Consider the following 26,024-nt stretch of genomic DNA (forward strand, 5'->3'; position numbering starts at 1 on the left):
TATAATAAAACCAACAAATCTTCGGCAGACCCGGCGCGGTGCCTCAGTGGCTAAGGCGTTGCGTTGCTGAGCAGGAGGTCGCGGGTTCGATTCCCGGCCGCGGTGGCTGCTTTTCTGATGGAGGTGAAAAGCGAAAAAGCCCGTATGTTCGAGATTTCGGCGCACGTTAGAGATACCCAGGTGGTCAAAATTAATCCGGAGCCCTCCACTACGGCGCGCCTTATAGCCCAGTTGTAGCTTCGGCGTGTTAAGGGGGGACACTGCTCTTAAAACAGCCTCCTTTAATTGATAAATAAACGCTGTGAAACTTGTCATTCTTGCTGCTTTTTTACCACTGACTTCAAGCATGCCATTATGTTTTGAGAAAGTTCCCAAGATAATTAGAGATCATTAGTCATTTTTGGTCAAACAGTAGACATAACAGTGTTGGTCATAAAACTGAAATCTTGGTTTTCCAATACTGAGAACCCTGGTGAATGCAACAAGAGAAGTAGTTTTTTGATGCGCAGCCTGGAGTTAATTTTACAAAGCTCATTAAACTTGGGTGTTTGAAATGGGCGTTCGAAATGGTTCCTTGCCACTGGTGCCACCAAAGTATAATGAGCTGTAAAATGAGTTCGTATATCAAAAAACCAATTCTTTGATTGCGTTCACCAGGCTTCATAGTATTGGAAAATATAAAGACTACAGTTTTATGGCTCACACTGTTTTGTCTTTTGTTCCTCCAAAAATGGGCAATTATCTTGGTAACTATGACTGACTCAAAAACTGATGCCATATTTGAAATCAGCAGAAAAAAAGCAGCAAGTCTGACAAGTTTCACAGAGTTTACTTAAAAATTAAAAGAAATTGTTTTAAGAGCCATGCCCCCCCTTAAACCCCATCATCAACAAATATAGGGCAAAGGCGAGAGGAAGTGATGGGGGAGAGTTTTGCATCCTTCAGTCAATGTCCAGTGGCTGATGACTGGTGATGGCAATGATGATTCACTGCATAGGAATGTCGACTAACATGAATGTGCTTGCATCTCTTTCAGGGTGAAGGAGCGGGCAAGGTCTCGGTCCAACTCCCGGTCTAGGCAGAGTCGGCGGCTGCGGTCGCCCCAGCCGACTCAGGGCACCGAACCGGTCCCGGCCGGTTCGTCCAACGATCCGGACGAGGCAGCCCACAGCGACCGTTCGAGCAGCTGGGATCGGACTGCGGTCAGTTGGCTGGAACACCTTCACATAGTTACTGCTCTCTGCGTAACCCCAGCAGCTGAAATTTGCAAGGCGCAACCAGAGGAGTTGTAGCAGAGAGTTTCATACTAATATATACTAAAGGGCGATCAGTTTTGCAAAAACTAAAGGGAAAATGAGATTTCAGCACAGATCCCCAGGTGGTCAGAATGAATACGGAGCCCTCCACTACGGTGCGCCTCATCGTCTGAGTTGCGTCGGCGCGTTAAACCCTACTATCAATCAATCAATCAATCGAAATCAGTCGCTGCAATCGCGTGCCGTCGTGGGTGCCATAGCACCTTGCAACAATCCTTGCCTACTTGGCTTGGCTAGCCACGCGGCTTCTTTTTACTCTTGAAGCCAAAATCAACAAGAAATGGTAACATTTTTTTGTTCTTCTTTCATGAAGGCCCCAAGTAATTCCTGACAAATAAATCTTTGCAGCTCCACTTTTTTATTGATAAAACAACTTTAAGGGGACACGCGGGTCGAAAAAACGCAATTTTTTCGAAATATGTCAATTTTTTGTTTTCCCTTGCATTATCATCTTTGACTATCCTTCTTTCATGGGTAAAAAAATGAAAACGAAATACGAACGAGAACTTAGTGAAAAATGTGTCTAAACGACTCGCAGTGACCCAGGAAATCGCGCAATCAAGCCAAATTTCGGCCATGTTTGAGAATTTATTCCGCACGGCAGCGTGGCTCGCCGCCATTTCGGTCACTTGAGAGACGTAGATCAAGCCTTCTTCTCTCGATCGAGCCGCTCGCCAGTTTCGTATCTTCACGTAAAAAATTAAAAAAAAATATTTCTTCCCGCTTGTTTTACGAGCTCCTACTGGGTATTTAAATCACGTGACGCGAAATCGCGACCGCCATTGGCTGTCGCCGTGTGCATCGTTCTGCTTTCAACGCTTCGCACTTCGCTTGAGCCTAGAGCTACTTTTTCTATCTCCTTATCGTGACTTTTCTGTCATGAACGGCGAGGACAAGCGTGACTTTCGTCGCCGGAAGTTCCGGACTTCACGCCTGTACAAGGGAAAGAAGCGCAAGCGGCGCAGCATTGCGACGACCACGGCCAACGCCGGCACGGCCGGCACGGCGAGGCCTAACGGCGACGGGCCTTCAAGCGTGGCAAACGCGGCTCAACCAGGCGGGGCTGATTTTATCAGCGACGCTATCGGCTTTGTAAGCGCATCGGAGAAGAAGTTATCAACCTTCCAAGGTGAGGAGACAGCCAGCAACGGCAGCGGTGCAAGCGCAGTCATCTGTGAAGTCGGCGCTCTGACTGACCTTGTGAGCGGCGCGGTGTGCGCGACGTGTGGGAAGTGCGAACTCGTCGTGGTTGAGGTTGCGAACAGGCGGAAGGGCCTCGCATCGGTACTGGAACTCAAGTGCAAAAACGAGAAGTGCCCTGCGGGAGTGATTTCTTCTGTTTACTCATCGCAGCGCGCTGCCGCCACCGGTCGCGGAGGCCGCGACCCGGAACTCAGCAGGGGAAGTCCCCGTGATAGTTTCGCCATCAATGTGAAAGCGGTACTCGCTGCACGCGCGGTTGGCATCGGACACGATCAGCTGCACAGGTTTTGTGCCATTCTTGGTCTACCGAAACCCCTGCACCAAAAGACGTTCCACAACATTGCCAAGAAAGTTCATGCCGCGGCCACAAAAGTCGTCTCTGACAACCTTGCTGAAGCAAGACAAGTAACTGCGTCGCAAACTGGTCAGACTGACATCGGTGTGATGTTTGATGGTACTTGGCAGAAGCGAGGACACAAGAGCCACAATGGTGTTGGCACTGCCATTTCTCTAGACACTGGTCTCTGCCTGGATTTCGAGGTGCTGTCCAACTACTGTCAAAGCTGCAGCCGCCACCAAAAGCTTGATGAGCAAGAGGAGGAAGTGTGGCAAGCTTTTCATTCCCCGGTGTGTGAAAAAAATGTGAACTGCTCATCCCATGCCATGGAGACAGAAGCAGCACTGCGCATCTGGCACAGGACGCTATCGTACAGCCTGCAGTTCACGACATTCCTGAGTGATGGAGACAGCAGCGCCTACACGGCAGTGTGTCAAGCAGGAGTTTACGGGCCAAAGGCAGTGACAAAGGAGGACTGCACAAACCATGTTGCCAAACGTCTTGGTACAGCGATGAGGAAGCTGAAGACTCCATTGCCACGTGGAGAGAAGCTGGGTGACAAGGTCATTGAGAAGCTGCAGCACTACTACCAGATAGCAATAACCAGCAACAGGGGTAGTTTACGTGGTATGTACTGCGCCATCTGGGCATCGTTTTTCCATTCTTGCTCAAGCAATGAAGCAAATGTGCACAAGTTTTGCCCCAGCGGGGATGAGTCGTGGTGCAAGCACAAGAGAGCTGAAGCCTTGGGAGAACCAGCTCCAGACCACACTCCACTCCTAACCAGAGCTCAAGGAAAGGCGCTGCTGCCCATCTACAAGCGCTTGACAGATGCCCAGCTGCTTACCCGCTGTCTGCAAGGAAAAATGCAGAATGCTGCCGAGTCCCTCAACAGCAAGATTTGGATGCTGTGCCCAAAGACCCGCTTTGCCTCCCGGACTGTAGTGGAGACGGCCACCGCTCTCGCAGTGTTGTGGTTCAACAGGGGCCACACTAGCTTTGAGCAAGTTCTCCAAGAACTGGGAATCTTCCCTTCAGAAGAACTGGTCAGACTAGGCAGTGCAAGTGACCAGCAAAGGATCAGGCAGATGTCTGCTAAGCTCACTGCCGAGGCTAGGTCCCATCGCCGCAGCCTGGAGAACCGGGCCCGTACCGAGGACTCCGCCCGCAAGAACCGTGAGGGTGAAACTTATGCAGCAGGAGCGTTCTAGTTTTAGCACCTCAGTGTGGACATTTCAGACTATATCCCCACCAAGTTTCATGTTGTTTGAGCAAGAATTTTTGAATCTGCCAAAGAAATAAACTTTCAATTGCGTTTTTCTCAGTTTGTTGTTTTTGTCCATTTTCTGAGTTTGTGCACACTTATTTTACCACTTAAAGTTGTCGTATCAGGATGAAATTTTGCACAGATGTTCATTATAACATGTAGAGTGCACAAATCTTGTTCATTATGCAATTTGTGTCCTTAGATATTTCTGACGGTCATAAAACAAAAAATATACAGAACAAAAAAAGGCACACTACCAGTCTTTTTTTTTTTCGTGGTGAGGAAAATGATGATGAGGCTTTTTCAGGTAGATTTGTGCACTCTGCAGTTCATAAGGAACCACCTAGGCTATTTTAAAAGTTTCAGAAAAAATTTTTACTATAAAAAAAAGTGTGCACAAAAAAGCCATTTTTCTGCAAGTCATGCTGCGTAACATTTTATCCGGAGCAGCTATTCAAAATCTGATTGCATATATGACCAGAGGAGCTCAATCTCTACAAGCTGTGAAAATTTCAGCCTCCTAACTTCATTATTAAAAAAAAAGTTGTTTGGAGGAGCACGTCCCCTTAAAGGGGCACTGACACAAAAATTTTGCATCGTGTTTTTTTTGTTGCGATAAGTAGCTAGTGACCTACTTATAACCCGTAGAAACCTCATTTGCTTCAGCGTGCGACGGTTGTTTAATTAGAGGCATTTTCAATGCGGCCAGTCGCAGTTTCGGTTTCAGCGAGTGCCGCGAAACGATGGATTTTGTGGATTTTGTGTGAACAAAGCGACCACGTGACCGTCGGAGGGATATCACAGTTACAGAGCAGAGCCGCCGTAGCACTGTCGAATCCGCATCGACGGCAGTTTCTGCGAATGCCCCCCCGTACTGATCTCGTGAGGCGCCTAATTAAAAAGCGACCGTGGATGTGACGCAGGCGCTGCGAGTGCAAATGCTACCGCGGCTAACGAACGACGCGCGCCGCTCGAGACGGTGGGTGGCAAGACGCGCGCTGGGAGCAGCCGGCCGGTCTGCCTACAGGTCCGCCTACAGATGTGTTCGGCTTAGCACTGCGGCGGATATTCGAGTGCCGCTCTCGTAAGCGGTGCAGATGACAATTTTTAATGCAACCCGCCATGGCATCATTAGCTCCTTTCTCATGTAAGCCACCATGGTCGGGACTTGGGGACAATTTCGTGCAGCGGTAACAAGCTATCACTCGAGCTACCTGCGCCGGCGTGGGCCACTTCGCGGCCGTGGCCGCCGCCTGCACAGCGACCGTGCGGCTAGCTCAGTGGGCTTTTCGTGCCTCCGGCGCGTTTCCGCATCCAATGGTAATAAACAGTAATAGAAACAGAGTGCCTGGAATCGCTGTAGAACTTTGGTCGCGGCCAGCTGCCCGATGAGCTGACGAAATCACGGCGCCTCCGCCGCCAACGATCGGGTCGTTCGTTCTCGAGAGCAGAAGCTCCGCCCTCCGGCCCTCCGATTGGAGCGGCGAGCCGGCAGTGCGGAAGCGGCAAACACAAACTCGTGACGTGTTTGGATGTTGTTTATTTACACTTGCGCGTGGTCCTCTGCTGGCCGCTCGGTTGCGTTTCGCAGACTTCAAAATTGATTTTAAATATGTTCTAGGCTGTATTCACCGCTGATATTTTGCAGATGATGTATATGTGTTCCCACCAATCTATCTCCGAAGTTATCTCGCCTTCAAAATTTTGTGTCAGTGCCCCTTTAAGGGGACGTGCTCCTCCAAACAACTTTTTTTTTATTAATGAAGTTAGGAGGCTGAAATTTTCACAGCTTATAGAGATTGAGCTCCTCTGGTCATATATGTAATCAGATTTTGAATAGCTGCTCCGGATAAAATGTTACGCAGCATGACTTTCAGAAAAATGGCTTTTTTGTGCACACTTTTTTTTATAGTAAAAATTTTTTCTGAAACTTTTAAAATAGCCTAGGTGGTTCCTTATGAACTGCAGAGTGCACAAATCTACCTAAAAAAGCCTCATCATCATTTTCCTCACCACGAAAAAAAAATGACTGGTAGTGTGCCTTTTTTTGTTCTGTATATTTTTGTTTTATGACCGCCAGAAATATCTAAGGACACAAATTGCATTATGAACAAGATTTGTGCACTCTACGTGTTATAATGAACATTTGTGCAAAATTTCATCCTGATACGACAACTTTAACTGGGAAAATAAGTGTGCACAAACTCAGAAAACGGACAAAAACAACAAGCTGAGAAAAACGCAATTGAAAGTTTATTTCTTTGGCAGATTCAGAAATTCTTGCTCGAACAACATGAAATTTGGTGGGGATACAGTCTGAAATGTCCACATTGAGGTACTAAAACTAGAATGCTCCTGCTGCATAAGTTGCACCCTCACGGTTTTTGCTGGGGTAGTCCTTGGTGTGGGACCGTTTCACCAGGCTGCGGCAATGGGGGCTAGCCTTAGCAGTCAGCTTTGCACACATCTGCCTGACCCTCCGCTGGTCACTTGCATTGCTTAGTCTGACCAGTTCTTCTGAAGGGAAGATTCCCAGTTCTTGGAGAACTTGCTCAAAGCTAGTGTGGCCTCTGTTGAACCACAACCCTGTGAGGGCAGTGGCAGTCTCCACTACAGTGAACTGCAGGTTGTACGATAGCGTCCTGTGCCAGATGCGCAGTGCTGCTTCCGTCTCCATGGCATGGGATGAGCAGTCAACATTTTTTTCACACACAAGAGGCATGAAAGGCTTGCCACACTTCCTCCTCTTGCTCATCAAGCTTTTGGTGGCGGCTACAAGTACAAGTAGTTTGACAGCACCTCAAAATCCAGGCAGAGACCAGTGTCAAGAGAAATGGCAGTGCTGTTGTGTCTCGTGTCTTTGCTTCTGCCAAGTACCATCAAAAATCACACTGAGGTCAGTCTGACCAGCTTGCAACGCAGTTACTTGCCTTGCTTCAGCAAGGTTGTCAGAGACGCCTTTTGTGGCCGCAACATGAACTTTCTTGGCAGTGTTGTAGAACGTCTTTTGATGCTGTGGTTTTGGTAGACCAAGAATGGCACAAAACCTGCATAGCTGATCGTGTCCGATGCCAACCGCGCGTGCAGCGAGTACCGCTTTCACATTGACGGCGAAACTATCACGGGGAAGCCGCAAACCGGAACTGCAGAGTTCCGGTTTGCGGCCTCCGCGACCGACGGCGGCAGCGCGCTGCGACGAGTAAACAGAAGAAATCACTCCCGAAGCCACTCCCGCAGGGCACTTCTCGTTTTTGCACTTCAGTTCCAGTACCGATGCGAGGCCCTTCCACTTGTTCGCAACCTCGACTACGACGAGTTCGCACTTTCCGCACGTCGCGCACACGGCGGCACTCAAGGTCAGTCAGAGCGCCGACTCCACAGATAACTGCACCGCTCCCGTGGCTGGCTGTCTCCTCACCTTGGAAGGCTGCCGACTTCTTCTCCGATGCGCTTATAAAGTTGATATCTTCGCTGATAAAATCAGCCCCGCCTGGTAGAGCCGCGCTTGCAACGCTTGAAGGCCCGGCGCCGTTAGGCCTCACGGTGCCGGTCGTGCCGGCATTGGCCGTGGTCGTCACAATGCTGCGCCGCTTGCGCTTTCCTTTGTACCGGCATGAAGTACGCTGCTTCCGGCGACAAAAGTCACGCTTCTCCTCACCGTTCACGATTAAAAACACACGATAAGGAAATAGAAAAGATAGCGCGAAGTAGCGAACGGAACGATGCGGGCGATGGCGGCTCACAAGCGGCAAGAGCCAATGGCGGTCCCGCTTTCGCGTCACGTGATTTAAATGCCCAGTGGGAGCTCGCAAAACAAGCGGGAAGAAACATTTTTTTTATTTTTTTTACGCGGAGATACGAAGCTGGCGAGCGGCTCAATCGAGAGAAGAAGGCTTGATCTACCTCTCTCAAGTGACCAAAATGGCGGCGAGCCACGCTGCCGTGCGGAATAAATTCTCAAACCTGGCCGAAATTTGGCTTGATTGCGCGATTTCTTGGGTCACCGCGAGTCATTCAGACACATTTTACACTAAGTTCTCGTTCGTATTTCGTTTTCATTTTTTTACCCATGAAAGAAGGATAGTCAAAGATGCTAATGCAAGGGAAAACAAAAAATCGGTATATTTCGAAAAAATCGCGTTTTTTCGACCCGCGTGTCCCCTTAAACAATATTTTACAATAACATTGAGTCTTTTGCAGCTGCCAGCAAATTTTGACCCTGTTGGCGAGCCATTCAATGACAGGTGGAGTGTTTGTACTCGGCACATGGCGGCATGCTGAAGCGCAGTTGATCTAGTCACTAGCTTATAGTCACTAGCTCACTAGCTTATCACTTGTAACATATGTTTCAAGCATAGAACGCTTATAATGTATGTTACGGTAGGTGCGAGAGTCCACACTAATCGGTACCGTGCTGTAAACAAAACATGTGTGAATCCAACCATATCGCAGCCTGTCTTTCAATCATTGTTGGTTTTTGTCATCACTCAAATGAACACCACTTAAAAACAGGCGCACACTCTTTATTTCGTCTGTTTTTTCCACTTCAGTTGCTGCTGCGCAGTCTTACGGTTTGCGAGCGCAGCTTTAACTTCCTTTGTGTCTGTGTTTTTTACGGAGCACGGCTGGGGTTGCATTTAGAAGAATCGATGCAGGGATGGAAAAAGCTGGACTTATGCTTCTCCAGGGGCAACGTGATAAGAACGCGAGCCGTATTTTTTTTCACCCCACCTTAGGCTCATGATGCTGAAGCGGTTGCTATCAGCACAATGTGCAGGTAGTGGAAACGTTTGATGTTCAAAAAGGGAAAGTGCGGTTGCTTATCTGCACAACGTTATAATCGCAACACTGTATTGCACACGCACGGGGGGGGTGGAGGTTACTATCTTCCAAGGTGCAGCAGTTATGGTTATCAAATAACTGCAACCTAAACACACAAACTAAAGAGTGCCTGTTTGTTTCTTTTCTGCTTCTAAGGTAGAGGGGAGTAGGGAGCGGGCGCTGTGTCAGATGGCTGATTCCATTTCTTTTTGTATGGTAGGGGGGCGAGACGCATGGTCTAAGGGATCGAAATTTTGCTGGGACGTCGAGGCGGGGACTAAGCGAACAAAGCGTTGTTTGGAAGAACATCAAATGTGCAGCGAAGGCAGTAGCTGAACCACACAGGTTATGGAACGAATCTAGATGAGTGCAGCGATGTGGAGAACCTTGTGTTCTGGTGAGATGAATGCTTTTGAGATAAATAATGTACGTGAGTGACCTAAAGTGGAAGCTCAGAGAGAGTTTCATTATGTGAAGCCTCTCCTTCTGCAGCGGGGATCTTGGAGAGAAAGAAAAGATTGGTAGTTCTGCTAAACATGTGAGGAAACTGTATTCGGTTGAACCTCATTATAGCGAACACTGATATAGCAAATTATCGACTATAGCGAACTAAATGCAAACTTTGGTTGGTCACACTTCATTTCAGTGACACTTATTCTTTTATAATGAAACTGAAACCGTGAGAGCCATGTGCGATATCGGATATAAGAAAGAAGTATTTGACCTGGAGTCTGAGAAGCTACTTGAGAAAAAAAAAGTTTGAATTTGCAGAAGTGTAAAGGCCCTTTTAAGTTTGAATTTGCAGAAGTGTAAAGGCCCTTTTGTTTGTGGTACTGTAGAAAGCTTTATCCTGCTCAGTGCTGTGAGTAGCCACCAGACGAAGATCACATCCTTCATCAAATAAATACAGACGCAGCCCTGTTTTGTCAAGTGAACTTCGTTCTGCTGTAATTTCGCGTACTCATGTTCCTGTTCATTGAGGCTGAAGTGCAACAAGGAGAAAGGTTTATAGCCTTGTTTATAGTGGATTCGAGGCCTGAAAAATACATTTTTGTTACAAGTATTTTTTTGCGAGCCAGGTTTTCGATTTGTTAGAGCCGATTTTTACCTCTACTGTTATAACGAATATCGGATATAACGAACTAATTTGCTGTCTCGGCACTACTTTGTTATGACGAGGTTTGACTGTACTATTGGCGCATTGATTCCACGCTCGTGCAGCATGCATAAATTGTAATCTTTTAACTTCCAAAGTAGTGTCAGCTTCAAACATAAATGACCGTCTTTTTTGTTGTTGTTGTTTTTCTACCAGGGCATGGATGTTGTGGACTCGAAGCCTCAGGAAACCAGTCGGTCCGCTACCCCATCAAAAGCAGAGACTCCAACAGCCACTTCCCCAAGCACCGTCATAACAGACACCATCCCAGCATCAGCGCGAAGACCCCCCGTGTCGCGAACATCTCGCCGGTCATCCTCACTGCGTGAGGTGCGGACAAAGAAGTTGGAGTCTCGTTGCTCCGAGCTCGAAGACCAACTCAGGGCACGCGATCGTGAGCTCGGGCAACTGCGGAGTGCCCCGCACGGATCGTTGACCTTCCTAAGAGGCCTGCCTCACGACGAAGTCCTTCAGCGCTCCTTGGAAGCGCTCGAGGCGTTTCTATCGTCCAGCGTCGAGAAACTGTGCGGACTTAAAGAGCGGCTGCGGAAGACTGCGGAGGAAGGGATCGCGTCGAGCGCGGATGGTTTGCGGCTCATTTGCGGCGAACTCGAGTCGCTGATCCGCGAGAACAGCCGGCGAGTGGGGGCAACAACGCGAGCCCTGCGGTGTTCCACAGCACTCGAGACGGAAGGGAAGCTGAGTCGAGCCGCGGAGGAGGCATGGGTGCTCCGACGCGAGTTGAAAAGGTCGCAGGACGCGTTCGATGACCTCGAACTCCGCTGCCACGCTCTCAAGCGAGACTCGAAGAACGCGGAGGAGATGCATGCCTCACAGCTCGCGCTAATGACTGCACGAATCGACGACCTCACTGCCAAGCTTGCACTCTCTGAGAAGGCTCAGCGCCAGTTGAGGCAAAGGCTGGCACGAGCTGACTCGAAGCAGGAGAAGCGGCGGCTCTCGCTGAAGGGGAAAGAAGCGGCAGCTGCGGCGGCCGCTGCGGCAGCGAATCCGTCGAAGGAGCTTGAAGTCAAGCTCGCTCACTTGGAGCACAAACTTGCGCTTCTGGAGGAGGCCTTTCAAGGACCCGTCAATGAAGCGGCGTCGGACGCGTCCGCGCCGGACGACGTCGCCACGCCGGGGACTCCAACGGGTCGGAGGTCGTCGTTGGACAGCCTCTCCGGCGACCAGCAAAACCTGTTGCTCCGTGTTCAGCTCATGGACCAGAGGTTGCAGTCGGCTTTGGAACAGCCGACGGAGCCATTGTCGCGTCCTCGGATCTGCCTTCAGACGGAAGCTCCGGACGGAAACGGGGTCGTTGATGGATGGAGCAGTCTGTCTCTCGCAACGAGTGTGACAGACCTTCGCTTACCGGAACATGGTGGTGAAGCACTGCCGGCAAGTTACAAGGAGTGCGTGGAGTCTCTTGACTCGCGGCTTGACGCTCTCCTGGGGTGGCTGTACGAGGCACTGGCGTCGCTTCGCGAGGCGGGCGTGATGGGCGCTTTTCCGAGAGACCTTTTTGAACGCGTCGGAACTAGAGATTCGAGTTTGCTGCCGAACCAAAAAGGTCGCCTGGCGAGAAACCTGGCTCTGTTGAGAGACATCGGGTTAAAGTTGACGGCCACGGCTGGATTCGACGCCCGCTTCTCGGCGAATGTGGCCACGCATCTCAGGGAGACGTCGCTCGTGCTGTTCGCGTTTGAGGAGAGGCTCGATCACGTGGCCTGCTCGCACGACGACCTCCGGTTGGTGGGCGCCGAAAACTACAAGTTGTGGGATCCGCTGGGGGACAGCGCCGGAGCGCAGTGCTGCTTCGCGGAGCAGGAAGACTCGCGGGACGCGGAAGCTCTCGCGGCGGAACTGGCGGACTTCTCGTCACGCCTCAAGTCGTTGAACGGTGCAGTGGAGCGCTTCAGCAAGAGTCGGCACACTTTGGTTCTCAAGAGGCTGTCCGAGTGTCTGGACGTCCACCCGACCTCTGACCTCGAGCCGGACGCCGTGCAGAATGTCGCCGAACAAGAAGCCGTCCTGGGGGCCGTCATGGAGGCACTGTCGGTTGTTCGCACCCACATCAGCGACAGCCTCTGGCACACCCTCTGTTCGACCTCGGAGGCGACCTCACCGGCGACCTCGATGGAAACTGCGTCTTTATTAAAACAGCTCGAGAACGCCATGAGGGCGGAGTTTCTACGGGTTCGCTCAGAGCTGCGGACTTCGTGTCTGTCTGAGCTTGAAAGTTACTGCTCGGCTAACCTGCCGCGCGACGTCCTCGGTCGGGAGTTGGTTCCCGTGGTCCGCGACCTCGCTACCGCGAACTGTGTCTCGGCCGTTCTGCGCACTTACGTCTTGCACATCGAAGAACTGGTCAAGGACTGTGTCAGGGCGTTGCGGCAAGATGAGCTGGGCTCCGCGGATGCAGGAGATGAGAAGACGCAACAGGAGATTTTCTTCAGGGCCGCGGCGGCGGTGGAGAGTGCGCCGCAGTTTCTGCAGTCCTGGCTGATGCACTGCCTCGCGGAAGACCCGTGCGAGAACGACCAGTTTGCGGGGGCTTGCGTCAACTCGACGGCGGACGTGACCGGCGCGCTGGAGCGGCTTAACCTGAGGCTGCGGGAAGAGCGGGAAGGCCACCGGCAGCGAGTGCTGGCTTTGCAAGACCGTTTGGATGCCACGCAGCGGGACTGCGAACGCCTGCTCAAGGTACGAACGATGGCCTTTGCTGCGTCAACTTTGTTCATAACTGAAAAGGGAGACGCAGACCAGGTTGTGGTTACATTGTGTCTGTGTTCCTTTTGAAGGCCAACTGCACTCAAATTTTATCTCAACCAAATTTATTTTTAATGTGTAGTAAGTACCCCCAAATCAGCTAGGACACAAGTGGTAGCCCTGTGAAACACCTCGTTAATCGGCCAAAAGCGTTTAAAAAAGCTCCGCCACAGGCCACGCTGCACCTGCCGGCAGATCGCGTAAACAGTCATGACGCGCCTGTGACGTTCCTGCCGACGGGGGCTTCTTCCTCTGGCCAGCCACGCAGCTGGAGAACCGGTCAAGCTCTGCTGCCCCGTGCGCACATAGAGCTTGCGCGCAGGCTTTCTCCCGAGCTGGTGACCGTCCGGCCGCTCGCTGGACGACTGCAATGTCACTGCAATGGCCGGGCTCTCCTTGGTTTCGGTTTTGAAATCACCGATTTTTGCTGGCCGCTGGAGGCGTCCACGCGCGTATTTCAGCTGCTGTGTTTTGCGTGTTGCTTTCTTTTTAAGCAGGCTATACGGAAATAGGGTTTTCAAGAGGTTGAAATTTTGAGTGCAGTTGGCCTTTAAGTGGAGAGCGCTTTAGGGGCTTGCCTTGTCGTCGTAGCTCGCTCACTGAACCCAAGTAGAGCCACACGGCGTTTCGTCGTCGCGGCGTAGCCCAGAGGCTTTGAAAGCCAAGTGGCTTATATAGTCATAAGCGTTCAAAACTTGCGAATGACTGGCACTTGTCCTACATCTCCCGATTGTATAGCCCAAAGAAAACTGTAGGTGCATTTGAGACAAAATATACGCAGTTAACTGGCAGTGCCCGCGTACATTTAGTTAGGAACGCTGGTTGGGTTGTTTTTTACTAAGCAAAAAAAAGTGGCAGTGCAACACCAGTACGTGTGGGAGGAAAAGCAAGCACAAAAAGGACAGAACTCCCGCTGGCTCAGTTTCAGGCAGGGGGCGCGCGCGAGCACTGCGAAGGCGGGAAATTTGAATTGCGTTGGGTGGTAGCAGTGAGCAGATAACGGTGCCACAGCCCATTATGGCGAATCACTTTCTCTGCACTTCCGGCAGCTTTCACGTTGAGTGGAATGGCTTTAATATTTTTTCTTCCTTCTTCCACTGCCTCAGACGGGCTGTGCCACCTGCCGGGGCCTGCGGGAGCAAGTGCGGGTGCTGGCGCAGCGGTCGTCGGAGCTGGAGCGGGCGGCCCGGGAGGGCAGCCTGTGCGAGCGCTGCCCCGCGCAACAGGAGCAGCTCCGGCGCCTCGGAAAGGAGCACGCCCGCGAGATGGCCCACTGCGAGGCCTCGGCTCAGGAAGAACTGCAGGGGAGGATGCGCGAACAGGTGCGTGTCTTCTTCTCTCGCCACTTTCGGTCGTCCTGTGAAGGCTGTCAATGCTTTCAGGATTCGGGAAAGCGCTAGCATTAGTCAGTTGACTCCCGTTGATGCGAAGTCCACGAGGACTGCTGAACACTTGGAATTAACCAAACTTCCAGTTAGACAGAAAGTGCAATAACAGCATTGTTACTAGCCCGCAGCACGTCTTCCTTCTTGATTCCGTTCAGAATGTTGACTTTCATTACCAGGTCAAGCATACAACACAGTTGGTGCCTATCGCTAAAATCGAAGCCTGAAGCATACACCACCACACTAAAGAAGACGGTTGAGCGTCTCAAAAGGGAGGGATGCGTTCCGTAGCACGAGTGTCAACTGGTCTGCCGCTTTATCAACTCCTCGCTTGCGTTGCGCCGACATCAGTACAGAACACAGCGCTGTTCTTTGTGGTGGAAAATGTAGAATTTTATCGAGAAATGACAGGCACCTCAATTTTTGTTATTCGAGCTAACTTCACTTAACCAACCTAATGGGTTTTAGGTTTTAATTACAAAGCCAATTCCGCATTGCCGGGACCGGGGACCGGCCGGGATTGCCGGGACCAGCACATCACTTCTAATTAACCAAAAATTCCAATTAAGCGCCTTCATATTATTGTGAGTCGGCTGCAAATGGCCAAACAACGTACAGGGCAGCTATACCTTCAATAAATACATTGCCACAGATTACTGGCAGATTAGCACTGCATTGCATTGCTCCTTACGTCGGCTGAGGCCTGAAATAATCTCTCTCTCTTTCTCTCTCTCTCTCTCTCACTTGCTCGCTCACTCCAATTTTGTGCACTTGTGGCTTGGTGCGGTCTGTCTTGGCTCTGCCATTCATTTGGTGCCACCTTGTAGAAGCTGGGCAGGCAACTGCTATGGCAATGGGACAGCACCTGGTCTTCTTCACTTGTGCTGTTGCATCGGCTGGAAGGTTATGATAGAAGTTGGGTAAAAGACTTTCGTTGCCTTGATGTCATCGGTTTACTGACCTTTAAGCTTGGTATGCAGTGAAAATCGGTTTTCCAGCGATTGCATCACACAGCTGGACAGATTTAACAGCAGAGCTGTTTATGCTTTTAGTTGTGCCTTGTACCGTTACCAAAAAAAAAAAAAAAGTATTTTCATGCGTATAGTAATGCGCCTTTGCATATAATCCACACCCCACTTTCAGCCCGCTGGAAAAGAAAAAAATAAATCCTCACCTATTGCCCACACATTTGATACAGGAAAGGGTGCACCAAAGCTACTGCTCAAGCAACACATCACATACCGGGTAGACAGAAAAAAGCGTATACATATTTAGCTAGTAGAATACGCTGACCGCAAGGCGAGAGTCACACTTCACTAATAAAATTCAGTTGTTAGAGTGCACTCGTCCTTGTTTTTTCTTCCTTGTCCTTGTATGTTTTGCGCAGTCGTTGCCATGGAAGGCTTGGTCAGTGTTACTGAGTAGGAGCTTCACGGCGTAATGCGCATTGCCGTGAAGCTGCACTAAAGGAAAAACCCCGCATATTATCCGCACCCCTACTTTGCCACTGAAATTTTTCCATTTTCGGTGCGGGTTATGTGCGTGAAAATACGGTACCAACAAAAAATACGAGAGCACATTTCAGCATGTGCCTCGTGAGGAGTGCCCGGCGTCAGCCAGCTCAACCTTCGAGAACACTCTGCCTAGTGTTTGTGGTGTGACCTCTGGCACGCTGTTCTCCTCGCCCGTTCACGTGCGTTCGTGCCTGAAGTGGCGAGCACAGACGCCGAGTTGGCGAACAAGCCGGTTGTCACGAGTTGTAGCGCCTGCTAACGCGGTCCACGTTGGGAAAGATGTGAAAGTTTCCGGACAAAACGATCCGGGCCTGCCAGTCACAGAGAACTTTTAGCCATAGAGCTTCATACTAATATACACTAGAGGGAAATATGGCGCCACTGTCTAGGGGAGCCGCATTTCAGTGAGCGTTCCATCGTGTACCCGCCAGGCAGGCATGTTCCGCTTGTCCTTGGCATGGCTCATGAACCGGCTGAAAATTTGGCTCTGGCTGCGAAAAAGCAGCCATATTACTGTAGAAGATTATTCAAATTTGTTTTGTTATTATAAAATTGAACCTAAAAAAAAAATTTCGGAGGTTATTTAGAAGCTTAATGCATGATGAACAAGAAAAAAAAATGTTACAGTAGAATCTCGATGATACGATTCTGGGTGATACAAATTTCGGGATGATACGAATTTCTGAAAAGTCCCGGCAAAATTGCATTGTTTGCAATGGAAAAAATTTCGGCTGTTACGAACGGACCTGCGCGGCCCGGCGGATGATACGAATGAGCCGGCGAGGCGCCCGACTGCCGAACAAGCAAGTGACGGCTCTCTCTCCACATTTGTCACTTTTCTTTCTCCAGAAACGGCCGGGCTGTTGTTTTCTGCTCGCGAAAACGCGCCCCGCACGCCCCATGCGCGCCGCGAAACCTCTCGCACGCTGCGCGTGCCGCGGCCGGCGGCGGCAACATGGCGGCGGCTTCGGCCGCGAAGTGGCGGCTGCTTCTAGCCGCTCTTTAAAATGCTGCCCAAGGCAGACACGAAATGTCTTGTGCAGTAAAGGAGCTGATAACGTTGGCGAAAACGGTACTATAAAACACCATCCGCGCCGCTAGCGATGAAAGCGCCCATAAAATATCTGCCGGAGTGCTAAGCCTAAACATCTCGGGCGGAGCCAGTGGGCTGTCTCGAGCGTTTCGCAAGTCGTCAGCGTCTTTTTCTGACCGAGGTAGGAAATGCCACGAGCGCGAAATCGTCAATGCGGCCTTGAAAATACAGCGCGCGCAAAGCCGAGGCGTGCGAATCACGTGCAAAAACGCACCATGCGGTTCACGCTTGACTGTTGCGGCGTGTAGCGAGCTTGGACACCGGGAGTGAGGAGACAAGCGCGAAGCTAGGCGAAGCGTTACGCGCTCCAGAAAGGACTGCTTTGTGACGTGGGGGTTTAAAAAAAGCAGAAAAAATCATGGATTTGTTCACGCGAAAGTAAGAAAAGAAATAAACGAAAACTTTTTTCAGCGCTCAATTTTTTGGTCTGTGTTGGTTCATACGAATTTCGGATGATACGAATATTTTTCGCGGTCCCACGAGATTCGTATCATCGAGATTCTACTGTACCCTTTTTTTGTTGGTTTTGGCTTTGAGACAAAAAAACCAGGCATATGGCTAGCTAAGCCAAGTAGACGAGGAACGTCACTAGCTGCAATGGCGGCTCCCACGATGGCCCACGATTGCAGCGTGAGATTTTCCTCTAGTAGTATATACTGGTATGAAACTCCATGCTTTCAGCGGCAAGTTCGGAAATTCATGTGGGGGGCAACAGCCGAGTCTTTGACAAAGGGAGGGGGGCCGCCAGCTCTGCTGTTTCTCCAGCCATGCACCAATAGTGCAAGCTGCACCAATATTTGTGTCTAGCATCAGGGTTTCGTTATTACTTATTAATTTCCACTTTGAGAGCTGCTAAATACCCCCAGGTGCGTAAATTCGGTTGTGCTATAATTACTTGCAGCACTTGTGCCCTGTCACCTGGGCAATAACTACGTCCTCAAAAGTGCACGTCTCTGGGTGTCCCACTAACGTGGTCGTCTTCGTCTCGCCCCTTCTTTTCTCGCAGGAGGCCAACCACCAAAGGGCTGTGCAGGGGCTCGAAGCGGAGTTGCGGGCTGCGAAGAGTCAGTTGCAGCGGCTTCAGGTGAGAGCTTTCTTTTGTCTGAAGCTAGAAAAGTTTTGGCGGGGAGGCAATGATGCCACGAGGTTCGTTGCCACATTTACCACGCAGTCGCAATTTGTTGAGTGCTGTCGGTGATTTGGCATCAGTAGTGGAGGCGTGCCACCCCTGATGGGGGTTGGTCGAAAAAAAGTCTGGTTTCACTGCATGACAGTACAGTCAAACTCGGATACTATATTGAACGCAGATATAGCAAGTTATACTTGAAACATTAGTCTAATCATGATTTCGAGAACCCCATGCAAAGGTATAGCGCTGTTGTGTGCGTGCATTGAACTTCAGTTCACCGGCATGTCCATATTTTAACATTTGAAATTCTCAATCCATCGAGTTATTTCACCATCCTCTTGGTTTTCGATAAATGCGATATCAACTGTTCTTGCATTTTTAAGGGGGGGGGGGGGGGGACAACACTGCTCATCAAACAGCTTCTTTTAAATTGTTAAGTAAACTCTGTGAAACTTGTCAGTCTTGCTGCTTTTTTTCCACTGATTTCAAATGTGGCAATATTTTTTGCGTCCGTCAATTAGTTACCAAGATGATTAGAGAGAGTTAGTCATTTTTGGAGGAACAATGGACAAAACATTGTTAGTCACGAAACTGTAATCTTTATGTTTTCCAATACTTTGAAGCCTGGCGATTGTAATAAGAGAATTGGTTTCTTGATGCACCACTTGGAACTAATTTTACAGCTCATTAAACTTTGGTGGCACCAGTGGCAAGATTGATTGATTGATTGATTGATTGTGGGGTTTAACGCGCCGACGCAACGCAGGCGATGAGGCACGCCGTAGTGGAGGGCTCCGGATTAATTTTGACCACCTGGGGATCTTTAACGTGCGCCGAAATCTCGTACACACGGGCGTTTTTGCTTTTCGCCTCCATCAGAAAAGCGGCCGCCGCAGCCGGGAATCGAACCCGCGACCTTGGGCTCAGCAGCGCAACGCCTTAGCCACTGAGCCACCGCGGCGGGTCCCAGTGGCAAGACCCCATTTTGAATGCCCATTTCAAACACCAAAAGTTTAATGAGCTGTAAAATTAGTTCCAAGCGGTGCATCAAAGAAACCGATTCTCTTATTACACTCGCCAGGCTTCAAAGTATTGGAAAATATAAAGATTACAGTTTCATGACTAACAATGTTTTGTCTATTGTTCCTCCAAAAATGGCTAATTATCTCTAATTAACTTGGTAACTAATTGACTTACTCAAAAAATGATGCTATATTTGAAATCAGTGGGGAAAAGCAGCAAGACTGACGAGTTTCACAGAGTTTACTGAAAAATTAAAAGAAATTGTTTGAAGAGCCATGTCCCCCCCCTTAATCTCGGTCTGCACTGACTCGGTGTCAGATTCGCACGTGAGCTTGAGTGCGAGCACGAGTGAGTGTACTCGCAAGCAAGCTAAGAGAGATCCCCAATGCAGGAGGAGCAAGAGGAGCGCATCGGCAGCCTCCGCGAGCTCTACCAGCAGAAGCTCTCGTCCACGGGACTGGAAGCCGTGGATGCAGAGGCAGTGCGTCTGCGCTGCCGGCCGGAGATGGAGCAGCTCAAGGTAGCGTGGAGCGCCACCAGTGTTGCACTCGGCTGCCCCCGTTATGTTCCGTTGTGCCTCGTCCCAGTCGCTTTGTGCTTCGGTGCTCTGTCCTAGTGTAGAGAAGATATTCATACTAAACTGCGCTAGAGGGAAATCTAGCACTGCAATCACGTGCTGTCGTGTTTACCACAAAGGCAGCTGGCAGCATTCTTTTCCTACTTGGCTTGGGTTGCCTACCGCGTGGCTTCTTTTCACTCATGAAGCCAAGCTCAACAAAAAAGGGGAAACGCTTTTTTTTGTTCATCTTTCATGAAACTTCAAAAAAATACGTGACAAATTTTTGGGGTTTGGACTTTTCTACGATAATGTTGTGTTTTACGATATGTTGTGTTTTACCTTTTACGGTAATGTTGTGTTTTCTTTCCCCCACTTTTTTTTTTTTTTTTTGAGTTGCAGACAACTTTTAAACCTGTTCGTGAGCCATGCTAAGTAGCGATAGAATGTTCCTGCCCCAGTACCCACTTATAATAGACACATTGGGAAATGGACATCAGTTCGTTATATCCGTTTTTCGCTATATCTGTACATAAAATCTATGTACACGAATGGTAACGGGAAACAAATATCTATTTGTTATAGCAAGGATTTCGTTAAAACCGGGTTCGCTATAAGTGGGTTATACTGTATGTTCTAGTATGAAACTCTATGGCTGTCATGATCCCGTCAATACAATCTGATTCGTAAAAGTCGCAAGAAAATACGCAAGAAAACGGAGAAAATGCACATTGGCATGCTGCCACAGATTTTTAATCGCAAAATTCATGACGATGCACAGAAGTGACGTGCTGACGGGCTCAATGTGCCGCTTTCATTTGCAGAATTCATCAGAAAGCTGACACAGTTTTGGATTTGTCGTGAAGTTCAGAAATGATCCGTTGATGTGGCCCAGTGCGCCACTTTCATTTGCGAATTTGCGAGAAAAAGCCCTGAAGGATCGTGTCTTACACGTTGTCGCGTGACTGTTGTGTCCTTGCAGCACCTTTGCGAGAAGGGCTTGGCGGCACTGGAGGCCTCACATGGTCGCCTGGTGGCGCAACTTCAGGAGCGCCACCAGGCCGAGATGGACCGGCTACGCGCTGAGCGGGACCGTGCGCTGCAGGAGGAGACCAAGGCAACTCTGGCCGGTCAGTCCGCGTATCTTAAAGATGATAGTCTTTCCAGGGCTACTTAAACGCAGAAATTTTGGTGTCTGTCTGTGATTCAGCCACCCGGCCAAAGTGAAACAAAAGCTGTGCCATAACCTTATATACCCACAGCCAAGTCTAAACGTCTAAAGTTGGTGTCAGTGTTCATACTTGTCAGCATTGGTGAACGAGAACAAGAGATTAGGCAAATATAAGACAGAAAATCGATACATAAGTGATATTTGCAGTGTTCCTTTATTTAAAAAATTCATACATGCTTGGTTTTTGCAATAGCAAATGAAATACTACATCAACAGCAAAACACCGTCGCCTGCTGTTGCCCGCGCTCCTGGCGGCGTTTAAGAAACCAAACGGCAACTGCAACAAAAGGTTTCACTAGATAGGATCCACGTTCCGCTTGGAACGCACATAAAGTAGGGCAATGTGGTTCTATAAACGTTGTATTAGGGTCTCGATTCACACGCGTCTCCACCGCACGGCAGTGCTGGCATCAAGGTGCCCAACTTGGAGCAGCGGAACAGGGTAAATTTAAATGGACTTGAGCATACCTCTGGCATGTTATCTTGGAAGGAACGAGACGCGAGAGGAACATCATGAGAGGTGAGCGGGAAAGAGAAGGGAGGCATTCACTTGGCAGGGGCACCAGTTGACTATCGTCTTTCGTCAACATTTGCAACGAAAGGAGCAGATACGCGACCACTTTTTTTTAATATAAAGATGGTAGTCTTTCTCGGGTTTGTTAAGAGGGCCTGATCACATTCCTATGGGACTTTCTAATTCAAGACCCACGGGCTTAAAAAACATCGTGTACCACTACGGGAGGTTTTGCAAATTCATAGGAATGTTCCTAATGGCATAGTCTGCTTCTTTTAAAAATTCGTCACTTCTTTACTGATATAAAAAACAAACAAGAAACACATTTTGGTTTATCCGGTTTTCACTAGATGGCGCTGGCTCTCAAGCGAGCAAGAGTCTTATTTCTTTATTTCAGTTCAAAAGTGACATATCCCTAAAATAAGCAAACTGGGCTGTTGTGAGTGTGCACGATGGTTTTCAAGTCCGTGGGTCGTGCAGTTGTAACTTCCGTAGGAATGTTGATGGGCGAGTCCTCCTTATTAACGCAAAAATTTTGATCTCTCTGTAGGTCCACCGCTCGATTCAGCCCTTGGAAAAAAGTTAAAAGAATTCTTGACCCAAAAGTTTATGTACGCAGAACGTTTCCAAACTACGTAATCTGGCAGCATGCTTTATACTTGTCAACGCTGTTTGGCAAAAAAAGAAAATTAGGCCTAGTTGAAGCAAAACACAAATGCAGAAGTGACAGGGGCACTGTTGTTCTGATTTAAAATAGATGTGGGTGCAATTTCTTGCGATAGTAAATTCAGAAAATGCGTTGGAAACAATGTTTGAAAACAATACAAAAAGGGCTCACCGGAGCCTAGACCTCATGGCCAACAGTAACGGAAGGTTCCAGTAAATGGCGCACGAACAGTGGAACACATTAAAACTGAATTGACTTGAGCAAACCTTCAACGTAGTTATCGTGGAATGAGCATGAGTGTTGGACGGGGGCTAGAAGAGATGCATTTACATGGTAGAGGTGGCAGATGGCTATCGCCTTTTGATGACATTTGAAGGTTCGTGAGCAGATACGCGCCCAGTTATTTTTCTTCCTGTTTATTTGCGTCTGCAGCACTCATTGCGTTCCTTGCGTTCTTGTGTTGTGCCGAAGTCGACTTGTGGCTGATCCCCCGTGCCCCCCTCCTCCTCCTCTGCCCTGTTTCAGCTCTCAACGCAATGCAGAGAGCTCATCAAGAGGAGCTTCATCGAGAGATCTCGAGCTTCAAGGAGGACTACGCGCAGCGCATGCGACACGGACGGGACGCCGAGTGCCTTCACCGAGAACACCAGTACGTTCCGGCGTCCTTTTTAAGTGCAGAGCGCTCTAGGGGCTCACCTTGTCATGGTAGCTCACTCGCTGGACCCAAGTAGAGCCACACGGCGTTCAGTCGTTGCGGCTGTTGTCGCGGTGTAACCCAGAGGCTTCGAAAGCCAAGCGGTTTATATAGTCACAAGCGTTCGAAACTCGTGAACTGCTGGCGCTTGTCATATATCTCCCCTGTTTAGCGCCAAGAAAACTGCAGGTACATTTGAGGCAAGATATACGTAATTAACTGTCAACGCCCAGGTTCATTTAGTTAGGAATGCTCGTTGGGTTGGTTTTAACAATAGTAAGCGAAAAAAAAGTGGCAGTGCAACGCCGGCAAGTGTAGGAGAAAAAGCAAGCACAAAAAGAACAGAACTCCAGTTCCAGGCAGGGGGTGCGCGAGCACTGCGAAGGCGGGAAATTTGAATTGCATTGGGTGGTAGCAGTGAGCGGATAAACAGTCCATTATGGCGAATCACTGCTGTGCACTTCTGACAGCTTTCACGTTGAGTGGAACAGCTTTAATTTTTTTTTTTTAACAGCGGGTTACCGTTATTGCACTGTGTGTGGCCATTGCATGCATTGTGAAGCCATTGTATGTGTCCCATTTGGGCATGTCCGAGTTCTTGCACGTGCTTGCGTACTCACAGAGGGGTATCAAACAAAGGAGGTTGTTGAAACAGCTAACCAAAAGAACAAATTTAATGGGCTCATGTAAGTCAGTAAGTAAAGAAATTCAGGAAACTGTCTACATCAGGCAACCAACAATCCCTGTCAGTGATGTCGGGTAACACTGAAATTTGCGCCGCTTCCTGTAGCTAACGCACAAATTTCTTGCTCACATTTTTAAAGTGAACTTCTGTGTGCCCGCTCAGAACTTTTGGAGTCATTAAATTCAAGACCACTATGGTTCCTTCCTTTCTTCGTTGTTTTCTTCTGTTTTTGGAACAGAGTCAGCCTAACAGTTTAGCTGTCCTTCAGTGTTTAGCACCTTTTTGGGAGACGCTGGAACAGTAGTATTTATGCTCTGTTATACTGCAGAGTTTATTAGTAATGTTCTGGTGAAGTTAAGAATAGCTTCGTGCATTAAGCCCCAGAATCTGAATCCGAAATGTATCCCGAATAAGCTCGAAACGCGTTTTCCTTTTCCATGCTGTAATTGGCGTGACACGTGAGCCCCCTCCCCTTGTTTTCAGGGAGGAGCGTGAGCTGATCAAGCAGGAGATCCTGTCCCTGTCGGAGAAGTACTCGTTCAAGTGCCTCGAGAAGGCCTCCCTCGAGGAACGCCTCCAGAGGGCCGGGCAGCAGCTCCAGGAGGCCAACTACCAGGTGGGACGCACTTCGCAGGACTCCCTTTCCGTCCTTTGTCTCGTCGTCTTTCTGTGTCGGCGAAATGGACTTGCGGGATAATTGGTGAATAGTCAGGATTAGGCTGCTTTGTTCCCTCTGTGGGGGAAAAAAAAATACCGGGCCGTCTCCACTGAAGTAAAATCTGGGGAGGAGCGAAGCATGCAGTGTGTAAGCATATTCTTGGCGTCTTGGCATTTTTGACAACAGAGATGAAACCATTGGGGGGTAGAGGTGTACAGCTTTGCTGTAAAAGTCTCTTGTCGTTGAAGCATGAAGCTCTCTAGTGCGAGGCATTGGAAAACGAGTGTCCTGGAGTTTTTTTAGTACGCATTACGTTCTAGCGCGAGGCGTAATTACATGAGACGGTGATTACGACGACTGGAGACACCAACAGCCCCAGCCCCGAAAGGGCTTAACCACTAAAAAAATGGGCTGTGTGTGACGTGTGCTTTTGCGCAAAGCAATCTAAAACACTTTGTTTGCTGAACGTAATCTAAACAAAGAGAAAGGCATGCCATGACCGGCTCTCGGCTAGTGTCAACCACAGTATGAAATAGTATGAAATGCGATTGAACCTTGTTGCAACGACATGGCCTGTAATGAAACATTGAGTGTAATGAAAAAATTTGAATGTCTCCTTGGAAATGTGTATTGAGAAATTTTGTGTACAATAAAACAGGCATGTACAGTCAAGTAGAAAAAAAAAACGGTGATTTCATGCGGGATCGTCGCACAGTGAGTTTCTATTTCACCTGGTACAGCACCCTATTATGCAGTAAATGCAGTAAACTTTGGCTGTAACGAATTTGTCATTAAAACGAACAGTTTGCTGCTGCTTTTGAATTGTTTACAGTGAAGTGTGCAAAGTCGGAAATAAAAAAAAAAAAAAAGAACTGCCATTTATAACTTTCGATGACTAGAGTTTCGCTCACACGGTCCGTTACCTTCTTATATCTCTTGTCAACCTGCCCTTGTTATTAAAATCTCAGGCATCGCTGCACTGCAGAACAGAGCGTTAAAGGCGATAACAGGCTCCCTTTTCGAGAGAAAGGAAAAAAACGTATATGTAGTGTATGTAGACGAAGTCGAGAACGATGCAGGGTTCTTTTACTTAACAAGGTTTATTGGAGCGAACTTGTGGTCCACAAAAAATCTAAAGAAAATACAAGCTGTGAAGGAGCAGTCAATACAGAGACGTACACAGGTGATCATCGGCGAATGGAATTTCGCGGCGTTTGCTTTCCACGCATTTATCTGTTCTGGTCTTGTTTCTGGAAGCATCGGACTAGGTTGAGAACACTATTGATGACACAAGTACAGCCGCCTATGAAAGGGACCGAAAAGCTTCACTCTTTCCTATCAAGATTGCCGATAGGGCAGGCGAAGAAATAAGGATATACATGCTTTCCGTAGAACACAAGATAAGGTAGCCAAGCCTAGCCTAGCGAAGCCAAGACACGTGCTAATAACAACATAAATAAACAACTAAGAAGGCATAGTTTGTGGCATTATATAAGGTAAGCCCAAATGGGAATGTAGGTGAGTTGTGGCCGCCTGTTTCACTCCAACTGATGTGATACTGTCGTGACGCAGGTGTTGGACCTCCTGGCCAGGAACAAGCAGCTGGCATCCCACCTCGGCCTCCAAATCCTACAGCACGAACAGGCGGTGTCGTCTGACAACTCGCCCGAGGCGCTCGAGGTATGAACGGCCCATCAGGCTTCATGCGGGTCCTTGAAAAACCTTGTCAAAACCCTTGAATTTTAAAAGCTTTGTTTTCGAGGCCTTGAAAGATCTTGAATTTTTGCGGACCTTTGAAAAATCCTTGAGTTTCTAGAATTTTTCTATTTACTCAACATAAAAGCAATCTGAGGCTATGTAAGGCCCGAGTGCATGTTTGTTACTTGATTGATCGCCTTTAATAAATAAAGGTTTGCATTTTGTACCACACTAAATACGTTTTACCGTGTAACTCAAACAAAAAAATTCCCTCGCACTTCCCCGAGGGGGAGAGTGTGTAAGTGCGA

General features: G+C 48.8%; 2 protein-coding genes across 2 annotated transcripts in view; both read left to right on the plus strand.

Annotated features, from left to right (window-relative positions):
* LOC144137621 (uncharacterized) overlaps positions 1-26,024 on the plus strand; it is a gene marked incomplete at its 5' end in the record, with an annotated part of 66,684 nt that overhangs the window by 28,138 nt on the left and 12,522 nt on the right. Inside the window, 9 exons of the mRNA XM_077669564.1 lie at positions 1,037-1,202; positions 10,257-12,803; positions 13,976-14,191; positions 17,868-17,945; positions 19,405-19,533; positions 20,552-20,699; positions 22,507-22,630; positions 23,844-23,976; positions 25,591-25,698. Coding sequence (XP_077525690.1) covers positions 1,037-1,202; positions 10,257-12,803; positions 13,976-14,191; positions 17,868-17,945; positions 19,405-19,533; positions 20,552-20,699; positions 22,507-22,630; positions 23,844-23,976; positions 25,591-25,698 — 3,649 coding nt within the window. The remainder of the gene's footprint in view (positions 1-1,036; positions 1,203-10,256; positions 12,804-13,975; positions 14,192-17,867; positions 17,946-19,404; positions 19,534-20,551; positions 20,700-22,506; positions 22,631-23,843; positions 23,977-25,590; positions 25,699-26,024) is intronic.
* On the plus strand, positions 2,059-5,583 carry LOC144137616 (uncharacterized). The gene has a single exon (XM_077669559.1). The coding sequence runs from the start codon at positions 2,196-2,198 to the stop codon at positions 4,065-4,067; it is 1,872 nt and encodes a 623-aa protein (XP_077525685.1). The 5' UTR covers positions 2,059-2,195; the 3' UTR covers positions 4,068-5,583.

The sequence above is a fragment of the Haemaphysalis longicornis genome, unplaced genomic scaffold, assembly GCF_048455015.1.
Source record: "Haemaphysalis longicornis isolate Haplotype H1 unplaced genomic scaffold, Haemaphysalis longicornis Haplotype H1 scaffold_425, whole genome shotgun sequence".
NCBI lineage: Eukaryota > Metazoa > Arthropoda > Arachnida > Ixodida > Ixodidae > Haemaphysalis > Haemaphysalis longicornis.

Bases quoted from the DNA above. Each gene is read 5' to 3' on its own strand.
- LOC144137616 (XM_077669559.1), top strand. From the start codon at position 2,196: ATGAACGGCGAGGACAAGCGTGACTTTCGTCGCCGGAAGTTCCGGACT.